This window comes from Melanostigma gelatinosum, assembly GCF_949748355.1.
Source record: "Melanostigma gelatinosum genome assembly, chromosome: 15".
NCBI lineage: Eukaryota > Metazoa > Chordata > Actinopteri > Perciformes > Zoarcidae > Melanostigma > Melanostigma gelatinosum.
The window spans coordinates 18,242,055-18,264,811 of record NC_136648.1 but is presented as its reverse complement, the minus strand read 5'-3'; the positions used below and the strand labels follow the sequence as shown (position 1 = coordinate 18,264,811).

Below are 22,757 nucleotides of genomic sequence, written 5' to 3'. Positions count from 1 at the left end.
CAGGAAATTACTCATCGCTTTATCGCTCGATTTGTATGGCTGACCTTTAAACTGGATGTTCTGAAGTCCTTGGATACCAATCAGCAAGTCAAATATGGAACTGATAGTAAAGCTGCAACTCGGCTTTCCGTCTCTTTCATATATGTACCGGTAATTGCTATTTACGGAAATGAGAAAAAAATTGGTAATTGGTATTCCCTTGTCACATGACACGCGCTGTAGCGTTCCAAAAGTTGAATTATTTTTATCTTGGGGCGCAGCCGTGGCACCCTAAACAATAGGCGCTTGGGAACCCTTGCGCGCTGCGACGGCATTGTTCTCACTTTTGAGCGTCTACATTGCTGATGGGTTTGATCGTCGTGAATGACACCTTCGACCTGTACTTATGATCCTATAATCAGTCAAAAAGCTATTTATCGACTCATCTTTCATGTCTTCCTCTTGCATTTGAATTTCACTTATACCGAGGCATCTTCAGTCCACCAACCTGTCACCCTCCAATACTTCACAACTCAAGTTTCCCTGCAGCGTCACATTGCAATTTCAGTTCAAATCGTGTCAAATGCTTCCCTGTAATAATAATTTAATCGAACAATGGTTTTGTCTTTGAAATACAATTGCTCTGATTCTGTGGGCCGTCTGGGCATTCGAGAAGATGACCTCAAATCTGGCTTCGAGGTGGAACTTAAATGAACAAAATCATGATGTATATATGATGTATTCAACGAGGTTGCAAATTAACCATGAACATCAAATATCAGATGATACAATCAGCATTAAATACATCTGTATCAATAACCCATATAATTAACAAAGACAGGTAAATATAACTAAGTTTATGGTTTAAATACACCTATACTGCCATCTAGTGGTATAAATGGTATACAACACTTTTATTCTGCGTCTCTTTCTACAGTCTGTGCTCTGCGTTCACCAAAGCAACAGCACAATACATGGAATATTAAATATCAGGGCCAACAGCAACAACTCTGTGAACACAAAAATGACTTCAATTAAACCACATTACTAACTGTATTGCATCAAACAATGCACCGAGTAATCGAAAACTGACTCTTGCTGTGTACATGGATAAATGCATATTAAACTGCATGTAGTCAACTTATGTTGCTAACACACTCCCATCAGCCGCCGTTTATTTATTTTAAATGATTTATTTTTATTCTAATCTTACCCTGGTATGTGCTTGCATCATAGACTAACACTGTTATTGCATACGGTCATTCTACAGCCTTGACTTTTATTTTGACATATATTTATAACATTATGGAAAAAACACGGTATCTCTGTGTACAGCCCCCCTCTTGCAAAAAATGTTTTCTCTTGAACTGTATTGGCTTGAAAACGGAAGCGTGTCGCGGGTACCGGCTTAATGACGCTGCGTTAACATCTTCACTTCGGATTGGCTACCAGACATACAGCATTTGCAAAGCTTCGCTGATTGGTCCAAAGTGGCGCGCCACCCGTCACGTGTCACTCTTTTCGCGCGAAACTGCAGCTGTGTTATCTGGCCCGCAGCGTGCTGTTTGTGTGTGTCCGGAGTGGAGCAGTACGCCGCTGTGTTTTGTACCCGTTTCTGAATCTTTTTGCTCCAGTTTGACGGTGTTTCAACATGGATGTTGCCACAGCCACCGCGGAGCATACCGGGGAGATGGTGAAAGACGAGTTGGCGGAAAAATGCCAGAAGTTATTCCAGGCTTTCTTAGAGGAGTAAGTCAGTCAGCGGCAGGCTTCACCGTATTGGTGCCGGCCGTGAATGCATCATTTTAATATATTCTTTATCCGTAACTATGTAGGAGTTATAATGAAGTGTTGATCGGATGTTGATCATTATATTATATGTAATTATAATCCCGCTGCCTGTATCCGTGCGCAGGTTCCAGACCGGGGATGGGGAGGTGAAGTATGTCCGGGAGGCCGAGGAGCTGATCCGGCCCGAGAGGAACACCCTGCTGGTGAGCTTCACAGACCTGGAGGGCTTCAACCAGGAGCTGGCTACCACCATCCAGGAGGAGTACTACAGGTGAGCCCCCCCCCCCCCCCCCCCCCCCACCACCGACTCCAGCTCACAAACACGTCTGTAGCCCCGCAGCCTCAGTTTGATCACGATGCTGTGTTCTCATCTGTAAACTCACACACGAGATACCGGTGGATTGAACCACTAACGGGTGCATTTTCAGCCACGGAGAGGCAGCTGTGTGGATTAACATGAAGGGTTCTGGTTTTCAGAGTTTACCCCTTCCTCTGTCGGGCAGTGCGCAACTTTGCTCGGGACCATGGGAATGTTCCTCTCAACAAAGAGTTCTACGTAGCCCTCGAGGAGCTGCCCACCAGACACAAGTAAGACACAAAGCGACACCAGGTTTTTACTGTCCATTTCAGGTTGGATTAGCAAAGCTAGAGCAATACAGCAGCACCTGTCCTGTGTGCACTTTAGGATCCGTGAGCTGTCATCCATGCGCATTGGCACCCTGGTGAGGATCAGCGGTCAGGTGGTGAGGACACACCCAGTCCATCCAGAGCTGGTAAGATGTCCTGCGGTCAACACAGGCAATGAGATATTAGTGGTGTGTGTGGAAGCACCCAGAGGGGCTCCATACTTAGCAAACAAATCATGTTTTTTTAAATCTATATGTGTATATGTATCGGGACATTTGTGTCCATGTACTGTATTTATGTGTAGATTGAAAAATATCCCATATTACTGCCTAACCTCGATTGACACCCCTCACTCACCCATCCAAATGGATAAATGGACACAAACTCACTTATGCACACACACACACACACACACATCTACGTATATACATTTTGCTGCACCCCCGTCTCTCATTTTTATACTACTCTGTCTATTCACTTTTACATAGCAATGCTGAGCTCATATGTGGGAGCATTGTCTTTGATAATGATTGTGCAGGTGAGCGGCACCTTCCTGTGCATGGACTGCCAGGCGATGATCAAAGATGTCCCCCAGCAGTTCAAATACTCTCCACCAACCATCTGCAGAAACCCCGTCTGCAACAACCGCTCCCGCTTCCACCTCGACACACACAAATCCAAGTTCATCGACTTCCAGAAGGTAACTGTGAGCGAGGATGTGTGTGTGTATCCATACTAACGTGTGTGTGTATTGGTGACAATGTGAGGTTTCTGATTGAGTCTTAACTCGGTGTGGTGGTGTTTTTTAGGTGCGTATCCAGGAGACGCAGGCGGAGCTGCCTCGCGGTTCGATCCCGCGCTCCCTGGAGATCGTCTTGAGGGCCGAGGCCGTGGAGATGGCTCAGGCCGGAGACCGCTGTGACTTCATCGGGACCCTCATTGTCGTGCCTGACGTCTCTCAGCTCAGCACTCCCGGTATGATTTTGAACACACACTTTCAGCCTTCAAGTCACAGATAGACAGAACGTCCTTTGTTTTTTAAAATGTATTTGACACCTCACGACTGTCTGTGTGGGCGTCCCGTCTCCAGGTGTGCGAGCGGAGACCAGCACCCGCGTAGCTGGAGGTCCCCAGGGCTTTGAGGCTGAGGGTTTGAGAGGACTGAAGGCTCTGGGAGTCCGAGAGCTTTCCTACAGACTGGCCTTCCTGGCCTGCAACGTGGCCCCGACCAACCCCCGAGTAAGACACACACACACACACACACACACACACACACACACACACACACACACACACACACACACACACACACACACACACACACACACACAACAACCAATGCATTTCCACAGCAATCGCACCTACAGCTTTGTCCTCCTTCAGACTCCAGCTCCAAACATGGCCGCTGTTCAAAAGTGTGTTTTCTCGTGTTGCAGTTTGGCGGGAAGGAGCTGCGGGACGAGGAGCAGACGGCGGAAAGCATCAAGAGCCAGATGACCGAGAAGGAGTGGGAGAAAGTGTTTGAGATGAGCCAAGACAAGAACTTGTACCACAACCTGTGCACCAGCCTCTTCCCCACCATCCACGGTCAGTGCGCCACCTGCTGTTCAACGTTTTTCCGTACACAGGAAAGTCTTGTTGAAGGGTATTCCAGCTGTGGATCTGAAGTTAAATGCGGGTTGGGGGGGGGCCGTGCTTTTCAGGCAACGACGAGGTGAAGCGCGGCGTCCTGCTGATGCTGTTTGGAGGCGTTCCCAAAACGACCATGGAGGGAATCTCGCTGAGAGGAGACGTCAACGTCTGCATCGTCGGAGACCCCAGTACCGCCAAGAGCCAGTTCCTCAAGTATGTGACGCAACATTACGCCAAAATACCAGTAACTACTGGGAGCCGTCAAATCCGTATTGAGTCTGTGCACAGATCCGTCAGTTTGAATGGTAATTTAAGTGTGTGTGTGTGTGTGCAGGCACGTGGAGGAGTTCAGTCCCAGAGCGATATACACGAGCGGCAAGGCCAGCACCGCCGCAGGTCTGACGGCAGCTGTGGTCAGAGACGAGGAGTCCAACGAGTTCGTCATCGAGGCCGGAGCTCTGATGCTGGCCGACAACGTGAGTGTTTCAGCGTCGCAGGGCGGACGGAGAAAGACGTGAAGTGTGTGTGTGTGTGTGTGTGTGTGTGTGTGTGTGTGTGTGTGTGTGTGTGTGTGTGTGTGTGTGTGTGTGTGTGTCCGGTGGCGTTATTGACGGTGTTTTTTTTGTTTTTTTTTCCTCCAGGGCGTGTGCTGCATTGATGAGTTTGACAAGATGGACATCAAGGACCAGGTGGCCATCCATGAAGCCATGGAACAGCAGACCATCAGCATCACCAAGGCCGGAGTCAAGGTAATGCAGTCGAATGTTTAAATCATACCTTCACAGTTGTGTCTCCTAAAGATAGATACGTTTTGGTCTGCCGGACTTTTACACCGTTTTTTATTCAAGAGGAAAACTTAAAACAAACGAATTAGCTTGACTTGCGAATCCAAACGAATTAAACCGTTTCCAACTTCAGTCAGCCAAAATCAAAAGGAAGCCGTTCAGTCGTCTCCGCAGTAAGAGTAACCAGACTTTGCCTCCGTCTCCTCCAGGCCACCCTGAATGCTCGCACCTCCATCCTGGCTGCCGCCAACCCCGTCGGAGGGCGCTACGACCGCGGCAAGAGCCTGAAGCAGAATGTCAATCTGAGCGCCCCCATCATGAGCCGCTTCGACCTCTTCTTCATCCTGGTGGACGACTGTAACGAGGTACGCGTGTGTTCAGCGTAGCCCGTGCATTTTGTTCCTGCGCTGATAGTCGAATCGACTCGCGTTTTCATTTCAACTGTTTCTGCATTATGTTGACCTCCCGCTTGTTGTATTGTTATTTGGATCCTTTTAGTTCTGTTATCCTCTGCCCTGATGCAGGCATTATGAGCTTTTTATCTGCCTCGAGCTGATCTCATGCTGCACGTGTGTTTCCCAGGTGACGGACTACGCCATCGCCAGACGCATCGTGGACCTGCACTGCCGCGGAGATGAATCTGTGAACAGACTGTACTCGCTGGACGAGATCCGCAGATACCTGCTCTTCGCAAGGCAGTTCAAACCTAAGGTGTGTGTGTGTGTGTGTGTGTGTGTGTGTGTGTGTGTGTGTGTGTGTGTGTGTGTGTGTGTGTGTGTGTGTTCACATCAGGTTAACAATGTGTGCGCCTGTGATCCGTATTAACCGTTGCATATTCCACGTGTACGTCTCTAGATCTCCAGCGAATCCGAAGAGTTCATTGTCGAGCAGTACAAGCGCCTCCGCCAGCGCGACAGCTCCGGAGGTGTGTCCAAGTCCGCCTGGAGAATAACGGTGCGACAGCTGGAGAGCATGATCCGCCTCTCGGAGGGCATGGCGCGCATGCACTGCTGTGACGAGGTGGGCACCGACCAACAGTGGTTCACAGATGGTAACGCAATAAAAGTTTGACACACTGATACTGGACAAGTGACCGTTCTGCAGAAAGCAAGCAGCAAATATACATTTATAACCCGAGAACTGCAGCTCTGGCTATAATAACGTGGCACAATATCGTAAAATTACCCTATTCATTGATTTTAAAACCTTATAATGTAATAAAGCTCCTAATATGATTATTTAACAATCCCAACACTTCTTTAAAATGGCAGTTATATTTGAATTGACTGTAAATGAATGTTTCGTATTGTAACTGCGCACACGCATATTACATGTTACAGTTTGGTGACCGTTGCCTTTTCCCTTTGTGTCTTCAGGTTCAGCCCAAACATGTGAAGGAAGCCTTCCGTCTTCTGAACAAATCCATCATCAGAGTGGAGACGCCCGACATCAATCTGGAGCAGGACGACGACCTGGAGGAAGAGGAGCAGCAGGAGGATGGTACACACACACACGCTCTCTTGGATCGTATCAATGCACATGCAGAGACATGCCATAGCTGTTCTAGATCCGGGTTTTATCTCATGCAAACTTTACCGTTGCAGGAAGCGCCGTCCCTAACGGGGTGAACGGCCATGTGGATGGTGTTAACGGGGACGCCAATGGAATTAACGGACACGTCAATGGCCCCGCGGAGTCTGGCAGCCAGCCCAGACCGGCTCTTCGCCTGTCCTTCCCCGAGTACAAACGCATCTCCAACCTGCTGGTCCTGCATTTGCGCCGGGCCGAGGAAGGTGCGAGACGCCTCTCTTCATGCCTGCTGAAAAGAGTTCTCCCACACTTTGTCTGTTCTCTTCTTTTTTATTATTAATCAGTCCTAACATCCCCCCCCCCCCCCCGCTGTCTGCATTGCAGCTGAGGAAGAGGAGGAGCTGAAGAAAAGCGCGGTGGTCAACTGGTACCTGAAGGAGATCGAGTCGGAGATCGACTCCGAGGAGGAGCTTGTCAACAAGAAGGGTCTGATAGAGAAGGTCCTCCACAGGCTGGTGCACTATGTGAGTCCACCCGCTCCAAAAATACTACCGCTGATGAGTAAACCAGCAGTCTTTTTTAGCCGGCATTACTTGACCGCGCGTGTCTGCTCCCCCAGGATCACATCCTCATCGAGCTGTCTCAGACGGGGCTGAAGGGCTCGGAGTCCGCGAGCACAGAAGAAGAGGTTCTGGTCGTCAACCCCAACTACATGCTGGAGGATTAAACTCCTCGGGCCTCCACCATTGTTGATCTTTAACCTCAACAGTGAAGCTGATGTTCAAGTTGTTTTTGACTGCTCACATGTAATGCGTACATAACGGTAACATTTGAGATGCTATTTCACTTGTTTTGTACTGTACAGAAGATTCTAGGGCTCTTTAAGATAAAATAAAATAATCTGTTCCACTGTCAACCTGACTTTTGTAAATACGCTGCTCTCTCTTCCTCCAGTTGTTCGCTGACTTCGGTCTGTTTGGCTCTCAGTCAAGGGAACTGCCCTGAATTGTGAACACTTAACTGTATATTCCAGGCATACATTGAGGCTGACGCACCGCCATGGTTTCAAGTTATATTGTATGTCTTTTTGTAAAATGACATGAAGTGATTGGAAATATTAAAGGTTTGATGAATAAAATGTTGACATGAACACAAAAACACGCTGTTTTCCTGCTGCGTTTCAAAGAAGCGCGACGTCGATGTCGTCCACTAGGTGGCAGCAGTCAGAGATCATTGAAATGCCACTGCGCATGTCCGATAAGCCTTATTCAACAAACATGGCGGCGTCCTACGTGACAGCAGTCAGGACAGCACTTAAAGGTAAAATACAAATGTATTAACGTTACACATCCTGTAACAAGTGAGATGCAAGATGCTAAACATCCAAGCTACCTCGTGGCCGAGTCATCCGTTTAAATAACGTCATGTGGCGTTATTTTACTGATTGTTTTTACAACAGGTGTATTTTCCTTGTTTATGCACGATGTAACCAGACTGAACCCTCATTAACCTCGCCGCGAAGAATAAGTCATATCTGTTCGTTCCTTTTTCTTTTAGGTGTACGCCTTGTTCCGGGTCGGTGGCTGCTTACGCAGAGGTGCCGAACCCCGGCAGTGTGTCAACATTCGCGGCTACACGTCTCCCCTGCTGCCGCCCGGTGCAGCTCTAGGATAGAACCACCGAGGAGCACCCAGACACACGGCACATCCGGCACCAACACAGAGGACAGGAGAGCCGAGGAGGAAGAGGATGAGGGTCCTGAATACATCCCCCAGAAAAAGGCGAAGAACCCCATGGTTGTGATCGGCTACGCCTGGTGAGTCTCTTCTCTCTGCATATACTCTGCCACAAAAATGATCCCTTCTTTAAACACAACTCGCGTCATCAGACATAAGAGACATTTTGCAAAATAATATCTCCCATAAATCATTATAAAATGAGCATTAAAGTAGGAAATGGACTTTATTATCAGTCTCACCGACATCTAAATGTAGCTGAGCACATATTTACCTTTTAAAGTCTTTGTTAAGTTGTGCTTCACATAAGGCTCTACATTGTAGTTGATATACATGAGACAACATTTTAGGAATAAAGGTTTGTACCAAACACCATGAGACCATTTACCCTTATACAGATGCTGCAATTTATAATGTTGAATACCATGTTGCAATATGAGTACTGCTACCAAGGCAGCAATGCTGTAGTTGGACTAGCTGCATTGAAAAAGTTTCATTTTCTGAATAACACATTATATATTGCATTATATTTCTAATTCAACAACATTAGTGTTGTTTAATTAGATCTTACAGTCTTACGGTAACTCCTGGTCCTAAGGCAGTGAGCTGCTGGTGTATCTCATTAGCAACAGCCCGGCAGTCTGTGTGTCCGATCTACCAAATGATTCAGTTTGACCATTCAGATTATTTACTGACTGCTGTTGTCTGCAGTGACGACTACTAATGTAACTGTCTCGCAGCAAATGAGCTGCAGTGTTTGTGTTCTTGCACCAGAAGTCATGTAGAAATACAGCAGGTGACAGAGGCTCCAGCTTATTGGGTACACAAAACAAAAATCTGACCGTCATGAAGATAATATAATCTAAATTATAATGTCTGCACTCATTCGGGTAAAGATAGTGGACAAATATTAGAATAACCTCTCAGTTTAATTACATTAATTCAACAGCAGCACAAGGCACAACCTCAAAAATGATCATAAACTTGATTAGAGCCTCTTTCATGAGTAGGATTTATTAATGGACGGCATTAGCTTTAGCCAAGTGTACCTGAGTGTAAATGTAAACATTTCTGTACTCCTGTAGAGGGAAAACTGTGTGATTTTATAATTACTTAAATTAAGAGAAAAGATGAACACTGTAGATTGTAGCTTTCCATACTTTGTGTTGCCCACTAAGTAAAGTAATCACTATAATAATCTCTCTCCCTCCTGTAGGATGATCGGCCTCCCCACAGGCATCATTGGCTTCATCCTGGCCAAGAGAGAGGTGGACAAGAACCGACTGAAGCAGCTGAAGGTTCGACAGAGGATGAATCAGTCGAATGAGGGAGAATATGCAGGGAGTCGCTACCGCCATCGTGCAGAGGATGTTAAACTGGACCGATGATGGACCGAGACGGTGACTCCACTGAACTGAAGCCCAAAGACTGACTACAGAAGAGATGGCAACTTTATGAGCTTAAAACATCCAAAACCTTGCTCATGAACAAAGATGTATCCTGTTGAAGTTGAGCATTACATGGAGAACGATCACATATTTATGAGCCTCGATGCTGATGTTCTATAAATATGATAAAGGAAATGAATGTATATTTATAAATGTGTGATTAAATAAACAATAATCATCACTGGTACAAATGCATACGAACTGCATTGAAACTGATATAAATGTTTTTTTTATATTAAAAGGCAAGCACAGATTCCTCATCATTGATATGTTTATTTACAAACAGCCCACCGTCCGTGCTGCACATTCAATATGTCTGCCTTTGTTGTTTTGAGTCAAGTGTTGTATGTAACCTGAGTCTATACTTGTGATGAATAGTCCTAGTAATAGTCCTAGTATAGAATGCCAGAAAAAATCTTAGAAAAGTCATATCACCTGAAAATTGAATATATATAAACAATATTGTAGAGTATGTGATAAAGTAATTTTAGTGTCATAAAATGCCATTTTTATGGCATCCAAAATGTCATAAAAGTCATAGTATAGTATGTTGACTTTCTTTTAAAAACGGTATATAGTTTGTCCAAAATATGATCAAAAAGTGTTGTAAAAAGTCATAGTATAGTATTTTGAAAAACGTCTTAGTATAAAATATCAAAAAAGTCATAGTATTTAAAAAAAATAAAAAGCTCTAGTATATCGAAAAAGTCAGAAGGTCTCAAGGATCATTTACTGTCATAATGCAACACAACTGCACAACGGAATGTAGTTGTAGCAATTTGCAACACAAGAAATGCAAAAATATGACAAACCAAACATCCACAAATCCAAAAAGTCATAGTATGGTATTTTGAAAAAAGATTAAAAATAGCAATCTAAGTCATACTATGTAGCATGTTTGAAAGTCACAGAAAAATCCTAGTAGTCAGTAGAAAAAAGTTGTCAAAAAATAATAGCATAGCATGTCGAATGAATGATAAAAAAGTCATAGTTTCATATGTTGAAAAAAGTAAAAAAAACAATCATAGTATAGTATGTTGAAAAAAGAAAATTCATAGTATAGTATGTCTAATTGTTTTTACAAAGTCATATTATAGTACGGTATGTCGAAAAACATAATATAGTTCTTTAATATATAACAATAATATATTGTCTAAAAAAAAGGCACAGTAAATGTATTTAAAAAAAGTGATAGTCAGCATAGTAGGTCGAAAGAATGTTGTAAAAGAGTCATCGTATAGTATGTCAAAAAACCTCTGACCTCACACACAGCTGCTATAAAGGTCCAAAGGGAATGGTACTGTATGTCATAAAAAGTCATAGTATAGCATGTGGAAAAAGTAATAAAAAGTCATAGTATAGCATGTGGAAAAAGTAATAAAAAGTCATAGTATAGCATGTGGAAAAAGTCATAAAAAGTCATAGTATAGCATGTGGAAAAAGTCATAAAAAGTCATAGTATAGCATGTGGAAAAAGTCATAAAAAGTCATAGTATAGCATGTGGAAAAAGTCATAAAAAGTCATAGTATAGCATGTGGAAAAAGTAATAAAAAGTCATAGTATAGCATGTGGAAAAAGTCATAAAAAGTCATAGTATAGCATGTGGAAAAAGTCATAAAAAGTCATAGTATAGCATGTGGAAAAAGTCATAAAAAGTCACAGTATAGCATGTGGAAAAAGTCATAAAAAGTCACAGTATAGCATGTGGAAAAAGTCATAAAAAGTCATAGTATAGCATGTGGAAAAAGAAAAAAAAAGTCATATAGCATGTGGAAAAAGAAAAAAAGTCATAGTATAGCATGTGGAAAAAGAAAAAAAGTCATAGTATAGCATGTGGAAACAGAAAAAAAGTCATAGTATACCATGTGGAAAAAGTAATAAAAAGTCATAGTATAGCATGTGGAAAAAGTCATAGTATAGCATGTGGAAAAAGTCATAAAAAGTCATAGTATAGCATGTGGAAAAAGTCATAAAAAGTCATAGTATAGCATGTGGAAAAAGTCATAAAAAGTCATAGTATAGCATGTGGAAAACGTAATAAAAAGTCATAGTATAGCATGTGGAAAAAGTCATAAAAAGTCATAGTATAGCATGTGGAAAAAGTCATAAAAAGTCATAGTATAGCATGTGGAAAAAGTCATAAAAAGTCACAGTATAGCATGTGGAAAAAAAAAAAAAAAGTCATATAGCATGTGGAAAAACAAAAAAAGTCATAGTATAGCATGTGGAAAAAGTCATAAAAAGTCATAGTATAGCATGTGGAAAAACAAAAAAAAGTCATATAGCATGTGGAAAAAGAAAAAAAGTCAGTATAGCATGTGGAAAAAGAAAAAAAGTCATAGTATAGCATGTGGAAACAGAAATAAAGTCATAGTATAGCATGTGGAAAAAGTAATAAAAAGTCATAGTATAGCATGTGGAAAAACAAAAAAAAGTCATATAGCATGTGGAAAAAGTCATAAAAAGTCATCGTATAGCATGTGGAAAAAGTCATAATAAGTCCCAGTATAGCATGTGGAAAAACAAAGAAAGTCATAGTATAGCATGTGGAAAAAGAGAAAAAGTCATAGTATAGCATGTGGAAAAAGAGAAAAAGTCATAGTATAGCATGTGGAAAAAGTAATAAAAAGTCATAGTATAGCATGTGGAAAAAGTCATAAAAAGTCATAGTATAGCATGTGGAAAAAGTCATAAAAAGTCACAGTATAGCATGTGGAAAAACAAAAACAAAAAGTCATAGTATAGCATGTGGAAAAAGTAATAAAAAGTCATAGTATAGCATATGGAAAAACAAAAAAAAGTCATAGTATAGCATGTGGAAAAAGTCATAAAAAGTCATCGTATAGCATGTGGAAAAAGTCATAAAAAGTCACAGTATAGCATGTGGAAAAACAAAAACAAAAAGTCATAGTATAGCATGTGGAAAAAGTAATAAAAAGTCATAGTATAGCATGTGGAAAAAGTCATAAAAAGTCACAGTATAGCATGTGGAAAAAGTCATAAAAAGTCATAGTATAGCATGTGGAAAAAGTCATAAAAAGTCACAGTATAGCATGTGGAAAAAAAAAAAAGAAGTCATATAGCATGTGGAAAAAGAAAAAAAGTCATAGTATAGCATGTGGAAAAAGTCATAAAAAGTCATCGTATAGCATGTGGAAAAAGTCATAAAAAGTCATAGTATAGCATGTGGAAAAAGTCATAAAAAGTCACAGTATAGCATGTGGAAAAAAAAAAAAAAAGTCATATAGCATGTGGAAAAACAAAAAAAGTCATAGTATAGCATGTGGAAAAAGTCATAAAAAGTCATAGTATAGCATGTGGAAAAACAAAAAAAAGTCATATAGCATGTGGAAAAAGAAAAAAAGTCAGTATAGCATGTGGAAAAAGAAAAAAAGTCATAGTATAGCATGTGGAAACAGAAATAAAGTCATAGTATAGCATGTGGAAAAAGTAATAAAAAGTCATAGTATAGCATGTGGAAAAACAAAAAAAAGTCATATAGCATGTGGAAAAAGTCATAAAAAGTCATCGTATAGCATGTGGAAAAAGTCATAATAAGTCCCAGTATAGCATGTGGAAAAACAAAGAAAGTCATAGTATAGCATGTGGAAAAAGAGAAAAAGTCATAGTATAGCATGTGGAAAAAGAGAAAAAGTCATAGTATAGCATGTGGAAAAAGTAATAAAAAGTCATAGTATAGCATGTGGAAAAAGTCATAAAAAGTCATAGTATAGCATGTGGAAAAAGTCATAAAAAGTCACAGTATAGCATGTGGAAAAACAAAAACAAAAAGTCATAGTATAGCATGTGGAAAAAGTAATAAAAAGTCATAGTATAGCATATGGAAAAACAAAAAAAAGTCATAGTATAGCATGTGGAAAAAGTCATAAAAAGTCATCGTATAGCATGTGGAAAAAGTCATAAAAAGTCACAGTATAGCATGTGGAAAAACAAAAACAAAAAGTCATAGTATAGCATGTGGAAAAAGTAATAAAAAGTCATAGTATAGCATGTGGAAAAAGTCATAAAAAGTCACAGTATAGCATGTGGAAAAAGTCATAAAAAGTCATAGTATAGCATGTGGAAAAAGTCATAAAAAGTCACAGTATAGCATGTGGAAAAAAAAAAAAGAAGTCATATAGCATGTGGAAAAAGAAAAAAAGTCATAGTATAGCATGTGGAAAAAGTCATAAAAAGTCATCGTATAGCATGTGGAAAAAGTCATAGTCATAGTTTAGCATGTGGAAAAAGCCATGGTATATGTCGAAAAATGTATTTAAAAAAGTGATATATTAAGTCTAAAGAAGTTACAATAGGGCTGAAAAAGTGATAGTACAATAGAATGTAACTATAATACTGTATATTACATTTTAAAAAGGTATTAAAAGGCATAGTATGTCAAAAAATGCCTGAATCTTAAGTTGAAAAAAGTCACAGTATAGTATATCAAAACAAGTCATACAAAAGTCTGACTGTGAATCAAATACTTGCCACCCAATTTTCTCCCTTTGTACTACAATATGCAGCATACATACTGTCTCTACACACAGCATCAATAATGGATGCTTAACGTGTTGCCCACAAAGTACAATCATTGATATAATAGTACCGTAATGGCTTCCTCCTGGCCAAGAGAGAAGTGGACAGAGCCCAGAGAAGATAAGCAGGTCAAATGAGGGAGAATGTGAAGGCCATGCAGAGGATGAGTATTATGAGCTTGAGTTACAAACATCCAAAACCTCTTTGGACTATTTATTGTTGAGGCAGATGCAATAAATCTGAGAAGGAAGGTGCTTGAGACTGAGCCTTTAATCACAACAGTTTTCTTCTTGCTCACGAACAAAGATGGAGTATCCTGTTAAAGTTGAACATTACATGTGGAGAACGATCACATATGTATTAAGCCTTAATGCTGATGTTCCATAAATATAATAAAATAAATAAATCTATATTTTAAGAATCAAGAATCATTACTGGTACAAATGCATATAAATCACGTGAAAACTCACAAATACAAATGTTTATTTGACATGAAAAGGCAAAAAAAAATAATCCTCATCATAGATATGTACAGCCCACCATCCGTGCGGCACATTCAAAACGTCTGCCTCGGTTGTTTCGAGTCAAGTGTTGTATGTAACACGAGTCTACACTTGTGATGAATATGCATATGAACAGAGGACCAGCTCGGTTGGACATTTCGGAGCTTTTGGACAATGCCCCACTAGCTGGAACTCAGTGACTTTTCAGGAATGCTACAATAATGCAACACCCTGGCATTGGATGTGTTGCCCTGTATGAAACCCCCTCAGTATCTGACCCAGATTTAACTGCAACATGAAATATAGAAACAGACTCAATATGTAACAATGCTAGAAAAGCCTGATGGGTACAACCCTGTAGTTCTGAAAGTGAAAAAACTCTAATCTCAGAAACATTTTGAAGGCACTGTCGTGATGTAGAACGTATACAGCTCCAGTATAGCAGCATGTATTAAACCACCAGCAAAGGCTCGTTAATATGAAGCTGTGTACTGAGCTGTATCAATACTGACGATACGAGGCGTACATTTGAGTATCCGTACTGGTGTCGTGAGGATCAATACCAAATGTCACATTGTAATATTGTACATTAATAATATGTTACATTGTAATGTTACATAATGTTATATAAATAAAATGTATTATTATTATTATTACATCATGTAACATCACGTTTTAAACACACAAACACTGTTCTTAGTGCGGCCTTATTAGTGCATCGATGCTGCTGTGTGCACGCTCGCAACTGGTTTAACATTAAAGCCAGTTTTGCCTTCTAAAATGCATACAATTAAAAGGAATAGTTCAATATTTTGAGAAATATTCAGATTCACTTTCACGCTGACAGTTAGATGAGGCGATCACTACCACTCACATGTCTGTACGCTTAATATGAAGCTACAGCAAGCAGAAAGAGGGGGGAACCATTAGTCTGGTTCTGTCCAAAGGTAACATAGCCTGCCTGTACCTGCACCTGTAAAGCTTATTGATTAGCACTTTATACACACTAAATGTGCAAAATCCTGAGCGCCGATGAACAGGCACTAGACACTTCTGGTGTACTGTGCATGTCAAACACTGCACGAATGAGTTAGACGGTGTATCCTGTGTGGCGCTGGAAATGATGCATTGCACATTTGTAACCCCTTCCGGTGTCCACTACGTGGTGCTTGAGAATTCGCAATTGTTATACATCACGCAACCCCCGCGTGCGTTTGCGCTGTGGAGTCCGCTGGCCGCACCCAACTGCTGCAGGACGTTGCAATTTTTGCCAGTTCTGAAGTGAGTGACAATTTCCGTGAGTTTTTGTGCATCCTAAGCTCTCCAAGAATACGACTGTGGAGCAGAAAAATAACAACAAGGACAGGACCCTCTTCCAATGGCCGTTGGGTCCTAAAAATGACATTTGTATACTTATACAACATGTGACATAGAGAGCTTTAGAAGTGCTGGTCGGCAGATTTTCTACCTTCAGACAAACCAAATCTGTGGTGAGCTGAGTTGGCAAATTTTGAGTTTGATTTCTACAGTCGTACCCCAGTTCATGTATCATAGTATATACATCTACATGCAGAGAAAAGCGTTGATACGCGGTTTGTCTTAACTTAAGTCCAGCAAAGAGTGAATAAACATTGCAGCTAGCGTGTTAGTGTCTATATGCATCGGCTGTATTTATATTGTAGTGTTAATATTATGTTTAAACCATTGAAAAGTGCAGTAACCTGTGGCAAAATTTTAAATTCAGCCCGTAAACATTTTCACCGGAGTGCATTATGAATCTTCTGATTCGACTGAAAACAAAGCAAAAGGTTTTATAAAAAACAACAAAAAAAAAAAACAACAACCACGGAATGGTTTTTGCAGGCGCTTGTCTGCGCCCTGTTGACCCACATTGGTCGTGTAACCGTCGGGTCCAATTATTTGGTCGAAGCGCCGATAATTTGCAGCAGGAAGAGGAAGATCTGGACGATGTCGACGTAGAGGGAGAGCGCTGCGAACACGTACTCCTCTGGACTGATGGAGTGCTTCCTGTTCCCCAACAGCAGCTGTGTGTGGTACGCCAGGAACTACGAGACAAGAAAGACACATTCAGAGTAACGCTGGAGCGAGCGACAGAGAAGAGATACCAGACGGGCAACGGTAAAAAAAATAAACTACACAGCACAAAACCGCTCGTCAACACTCACCATGGTGAAAGCAATGGCCCCGATAGCCGCGTAGAGCATGTGGAGCCACAGCATCTGCAACAACAAACATTCATTACAACGATGGAAACTCAAAAAAGGTGCGTTTCGAGTGCGTGTTTGCTCACATCAGCCTTAACTCACATATTTGAATGACAGCACAATGGTTGAAATGATGCCAGTCACAAACACCACGATCCCAAGCACACAGAAGAGGCCCTGGTACTTGGTGAAGTCCACCTGGAAAGAGAAACCGCACACAGCCGAGTTAATATAGGCGTGACCGCACTCGTGCGCTGCGGCCGTGTGAGGCTGATAAGCACTCGCACGCACACCCCCCCTCACCTTTGTCTGGAAGCAGAAGACGGTGACGCAGATGCAGACGACGGCAGTGATCCCCAGAGCGAGAAACACCGCTTTTGTGTCGTAGTAGCTAAAAGCAAAGAGCAGCACACAGTTCATACTGAGGGACAGTGGCTGGATGTTTGTATACCACCAGGTGGACTGTTCAGGTTAGGGTTACCTGGAGATGGATCCAGTCATGTAGGACAAAGCCAGGGTCTGTAAAAATAAATAAAATAAAACAAACAATTTGACGAAGAAAAATCCTGTAACTGACCTACATCATCAACAACAACATCTCTGATTATGAGCTATAAAAAGGGCTGGACCAAGAATACACGGCCTCCCAATGATACATGATATATTACTGCAATAAACATATTTTCTTGTACCAAGAACAACAGGCTATGCTCCATGGAGTAATACTTTGTGCACAGAGCTGATAAAACACGGACACAGAAACAACATATCAAATGCATTATGCAAACGCAGCAGAGTGCGGTGACTCACTGCTTACATCTAGTATCAAAGTCAAGCCTCCGGCGTGGAGATAACACGAGCGTAGGCAGAAGGAAAAGCTCACTGAGCGAGCTACAGGATAAACATGATCCAAGTCCAGGACACTGACAGTAATTACGTGTCTCTATTTCCTGAATCGCAAGTTAAGTAGAAGTCATGTGACTTACAAAGATGGACAGCAGAAGGACGTTCCATGGGAACTTCCTCCTAAAAAGAGAGCGAGATGAGAATTTTGGACGCAGTCTTATGAAAATTCCGTCTACCGATACTCTTTATAAAACCGAGCACTCACCGGGGGCCCTTACAGCAGACCAGCACAAGGTGGGTGATGAAGTACACGGCACTAAAACAACAAAATGCAGGGATGAATAAATGAATATTCACAAACTTTCCTAGAAAACAGCACTTTAAAAAGGCACCGACGCCACCGCGGAGCGAGACTCACTATGACGCCCAGTAGATAGCTTGGTTTCTCCGTACGAAAGATCTGACAGGTTGGCTGTAAGAAAACACAGGCAGAATGAATAGCGTAGACACACGCCGACACAAATACAAACAGGCACACAAAACACTCCGCGTACTCACACGAAAGTGAATACGGCCACAATGGACGTGGTGACGAGGAGCTGAGCCGCCAAAATCAAGTACACCTGAAAACACACGCACACAAAAGACGAGGACGTCACACACGTCGCTTCTCTCTTTGCTCTGTCACTCAAATGTAACGGCATGACAGACACAAACTGGGGCCGATCCATTATGGTTTGGACGACGGGTGTGTTCTTACCTTTCTTATGAAGGCGTGCCGAATGCTCAGAGTGTCCCAGTTGCTACCGCTCGCCGCAAACTCATCACCTGTGATATCAGCAGAACAGAAGTATGAGCACCGGGCACGAAGAGCTACAGGAAACGTGCCGTCTCTCACCAACGTATTTTGTATTTAACATTAGAAGACACAAACTGATATGCGTCTTACCAGAGCTCAGCATGTCTGATGGAATGGTAGGCGGCATGATGGGGGGCATGGGAGGGGGATTGGGGTAGCCGGCTCCTGGGGGCCCACCGTGGTGAGGCTGTCCTTGGTACGGGCCGGGAGGATAGCCGCCGGGCTGGCCTGGATACAGAGGGGCGTTTGGACCGGTGGGGTAGGGACCAGAAGGCTGGCCTGGCGGGGGACCCCCAAACCCAGGGAAGCCGTACGCAGGGGGTGGGGGGTAATTGCCACCCTGAGGTGCATACAGCGGGCCCCGGGAGTCATCATACACTGGCGGGTAGTCTGACCTGGACATTTCACCTGTGAGGAGGAAATACAGTTCAGGGTGAGTGAATGGTAGGGAACAAAAAAAAAAAAAGTCAGAGATTAGTATTTCATCATATAGTCATCTTACAGCTGCCATAGAACATCTTAACAAAGTCATAAGAAGTTATTGTATGTCTTAAAAAAATGACACAAAACACTCATAGTGGCCCAGTGAAGCTCTGGAGGATGTTTAGACTGTACAGACTGGGATGTCTTCAGCTTCTGTGAGGACAGCTGAGTACCAACCAGCACCAGGGTGAGTTATAACAACGACAAACCCTGGTTCACAGCAGAACTCGGACAGATAAGGCCGCACGAGGATTAGGCATTTAGGAGCGGCATCATTCGCTCTGCTGAGAGGGTGATTGGCTGCAATCTGCCGTACCTTTAAGACTCGTTTGCTTCAAGGACCCTTAAGAAAGATTGTAGCCGACCCCTCTCACCATGGACACAAACTGTTCGAGCCCCTTCCATCTGGCAGGAGGCTGAGGTCCATCAGGACCAAGACCTCATGCTACATGAACAGTTTTTCCCCATCGGCAGGTGGGTTCATTAACAAAGCCCGGGACCCCCATTGACTCTGAGATCCCCAGGACAATTTCCCACCGGTACACTCCCCTTCACATTTAAATACAATTGACAGTTTTACATTACACTTACATTATACTCGTTTAAAATACTGTTATCTGTGCACTATATTTTATTGTACATTTTAATAAGTTTCTCTTTTTTGTGTTGATTGTTTCATGTTATACACCATCCACCATGTCAAAATCCTTGTATGTGCAACATACTCTGGCAAATAAACGGTTCTGATTCCGATTCATGGTATACCATGTCATAAAGAAATGATGGTATATATAGTATGCAATAAACTAGAGCTACTGCTTTTATGCCTCTATCAACCAGTCATTTTATCCCTTTAGACATCTGTGCGTAATTGTCGTGATTAGCATTTGAATACTTGAGTTATGGCCAAAAACGTGTTTTGTGAGGTGACCTTGATCTCTGACCACTAAATTTGAATCAGTTCATCCTGCAGTGCGAGTGGATGTTTGTGCCAAATTCAAAGGAAATTTCCATCAGGCAAATGTTGATATATTTCATCTGCGTGAGAATGGGACAGAGGGATGGACAGCCCATAAATGTATTGCCTCCGGCCAAGGCTATCATCATTATCACCCGACTCAGTTCCCCTCAGCTCTGTGGAGCATTTTAGCATCTTTCAGCTCATTGTTTTGGTTAGGTGGCCACAACAGGTTTTGATTGTCTCATTGTGTAAATATGCAACTGTTTGCTAACACGTTAGCCGTGTCAACTTCGTTAGGTGATAACAATGCTGTGTTTACAGCTTGTTACTATTCCATGTCCCTACATCGAGTATTAAAAACAGTTGTGATACTTTGTTTTAGCAACAAAATGAAACCACTTTTATGACGTGAATCATTTAGATCTTAAACACATTTCTCTCAAAATGGATTCATACATGTAGCAGATGGTCTCTGACTCGCTACACTATCACAGTAAAACTAAGCCACCATATTAAAAAGACAGACCTGTGTTTCTAAGGAGGTTCCCTTTTTTCGCTCAGTCGGTTGTTCACTGGGGCTTTTTAGGGGAAAGGAATTCAACAGCTGGCCAACACCCAATGCTGCCATTACATCACCGCCAGAGCACCAAGCAACAGGGCAGAAAACACTGAACAGAAAAAGTGCTTCAGAGTATCGGCAGTCACAGAAGAAAGCACAGAGCCTATCCCTTGCTTGGTCAATGAGACTCTGTTCATCAGAGGGGGGGGCTGAAGGTGTTTGAGTAGAAGGGCGGAACTCTTCTGGAAGAGTGTTAGCATCTAGAAACCAAACACGTTTTAGTGAGAAATGAGTTCAAGCTGACGGCTGAATGTCGGGTTCCCACATTTGATGATCATATTTCATCATCGGCATAATCACCAAGTCATCGTCATGTTTCTGAGTCACAGTTTCACCCTTTGACAGCACCGTCTCCGTTTTGTTTACGTCCATGTAGCCGAACAGACCACATCAGTGACATCACTGGCAGCAAGGCCGTGTGCAACACGCGTCATGCCATGCCTGTCATTTGGGACAACATGACGATCTTATCATACCTTACATGACAATAAGAGAAGGAACCGGTTTGACTAAGCTCTATATTGGGGATCCAGTCTAGCCAGTTAAAACAGGAACAGTGTTTGAATGGACCACTTCAGGAGTTAGTACTGTAGCAAAAAACATACACATTTTCTTCTTAACACTTTCAAAAATGTAACTCAAATCATTGTAAAATATGAATCTGGATACACATATATACACACATATATATACACATATACATACATATATATACACATATATATACATATATACACATATATATACACATATACATACATATATATACACATATATATACACATATACATACATATATATATACACATATACATGCATATATATACACATATACACATATACATACACATATATATACACATATACATACATATATATATACACATATACATACATATATATATACACATATACATACATATATATATACACATATACATACATATATATACACACATATACATACATATATATACATATATATACATATATACACACATATATACATATATACACACATATATATACATATATACACACATATATATACATATATACACACATATATATATATATATACATATATACACACATATATATATATATATATATATATACACATATACATACACATATATATACATATACACATATACATATATACATATACACATACACATATATACATATACACATACATATACACATATACATATACATATATACATATATACATACATACATATATACATATACATATATACATATATACATACATACATATATACATACACACACACACACACACACACACACACACACACACACACACACACACACACACACACACACACACACACACACACACACACACACACACACATATATATATATATATTAGTGGCATGGTTACAGTACATCTGTGGTGGCCCCACAGAGTACAACTGCTGGCTCACACAGACATTAGTTGTGCTCTCTCACTTTGAAGGCAATGCAGTTAACACCAGATGTTTGTAGTTTCCACATTGGTAAAAGCAAACGGAAAATGTGAACCATCAGCGCCCCGTTTCATACGTTTAAAGACAGAGAGCAGTCTGTGGTATGCATCAGTTTAACTGTGGCTAAATTAAACGTTAACATTGGAAGTGTACTTGACTGACACGGCTGTCAAAAAAAACGTATAACGTGTCCAGAGCACGCGGACCCTGCAAACCTGACCTCAGCTCACAAGAAGCCCTTTCAGGTGAGGCTAGCCTGCTGGACACACAGAGCTAACACACATACACACACACAGCTGTGAACCAGCTATCGGAAAACACGAGGTTAACGTGACACCACCAGCAACACACGGAATTCAATGTACAATGTGTTTCGGGGTCGTTGAGCCGCTATGAAAACACGACAACATTGACATGAAATTGTCTCTACTCACCGAATAAAAGACGCCAGTGAAAGAAACCAGTCTGGTCGCAACGGTCCCCAGCGGTAACGTGAGTAAACCGAACGGGCTTCCGGTGTCGGCCACGCCCTCTCTGTTTACACCAAAGCACTGAAGAGAACCTGTCCACGGGCTCGTGTGGAGCTGCTCAGCGGCCTGTGTGTCTGTTATCAGGTCTGTCCTCCTGCTGTATGTGCAGCAGCAGTGAAGAACATTTCCTGGCAAAAACAGTGATGAGCAGGGTGGAGTCCAGA

At 41.9% G+C, this 22,757-nt stretch overlaps 3 protein-coding genes across 4 annotated transcripts; 2 read left to right on the top strand and 1 right to left on the bottom strand.

Annotated features, from left to right (window-relative positions):
* The first annotated feature begins 1,533 nt into the window (after positions 1-1,533).
* On the top strand, positions 1,534-7,489 carry mcm6 (minichromosome maintenance complex component 6). The gene is made up of 18 exons (XM_079284804.1): positions 1,534-1,728; positions 1,895-2,041; positions 2,248-2,358; positions 2,456-2,543; positions 2,936-3,097; positions 3,207-3,372; positions 3,488-3,636; positions 3,834-3,984; positions 4,101-4,242; positions 4,364-4,505; positions 4,671-4,778; positions 5,024-5,179; positions 5,397-5,525; positions 5,670-5,834; positions 6,191-6,314; positions 6,419-6,607; positions 6,729-6,868; positions 6,964-7,489. The coding sequence occupies exons 1-18, from the start codon at positions 1,631-1,633 to the stop codon at positions 7,069-7,071; spliced, it is 2,475 nt and encodes an 824-aa protein (XP_079140930.1). The 5' UTR covers positions 1,534-1,630; the 3' UTR covers positions 7,072-7,489.
* Positions 7,490-7,607: 118 nt separating this feature from the next.
* LOC306789058 (uncharacterized protein) lies at positions 7,608-9,863 on the top strand. Its single transcript, XM_079284825.1, has 3 exons — positions 7,608-7,664; positions 7,902-8,160; positions 9,297-9,863. Exons 1-3 carry the CDS (start codon positions 7,622-7,624, stop codon positions 9,466-9,468), a joined length of 474 nt encoding a protein of 157 aa, XP_079140951.1. The 5' UTR covers positions 7,608-7,621; the 3' UTR covers positions 9,469-9,863.
* A 4,465-nt stretch (positions 9,864-14,328) lies between these two features.
* On the bottom strand, positions 14,329-22,664 carry LOC306789051 (protein lifeguard 3-like). 2 transcript variants are annotated; one of them, XM_079284815.1, is made up of 12 exons: positions 22,498-22,664; positions 18,592-18,909; positions 18,403-18,470; positions 18,201-18,265; positions 18,061-18,114; positions 17,908-17,958; positions 17,783-17,822; positions 17,278-17,315; positions 17,100-17,187; positions 16,899-16,994; positions 16,758-16,811; positions 14,329-16,637 (listed from the first exon to the last, which is right to left on the bottom strand). In XM_079284815.1, the coding sequence occupies exons 2-12, from the start codon at positions 18,902-18,904 to the stop codon at positions 16,488-16,490; spliced, it is 1,017 nt and encodes a 338-aa protein (XP_079140941.1). In that variant the 5' UTR covers positions 18,905-18,909; positions 22,498-22,664; the 3' UTR covers positions 14,329-16,487. The 2 variants fall into 2 exon arrangements, with proteins under 2 accessions (XP_079140941.1, XP_079140942.1); XM_079284816.1 differs by lacking the exon at positions 22,498-22,664 and adding an exon at positions 20,472-20,578.
* Positions 22,665-22,757: the final 93 nt, after the last annotated feature.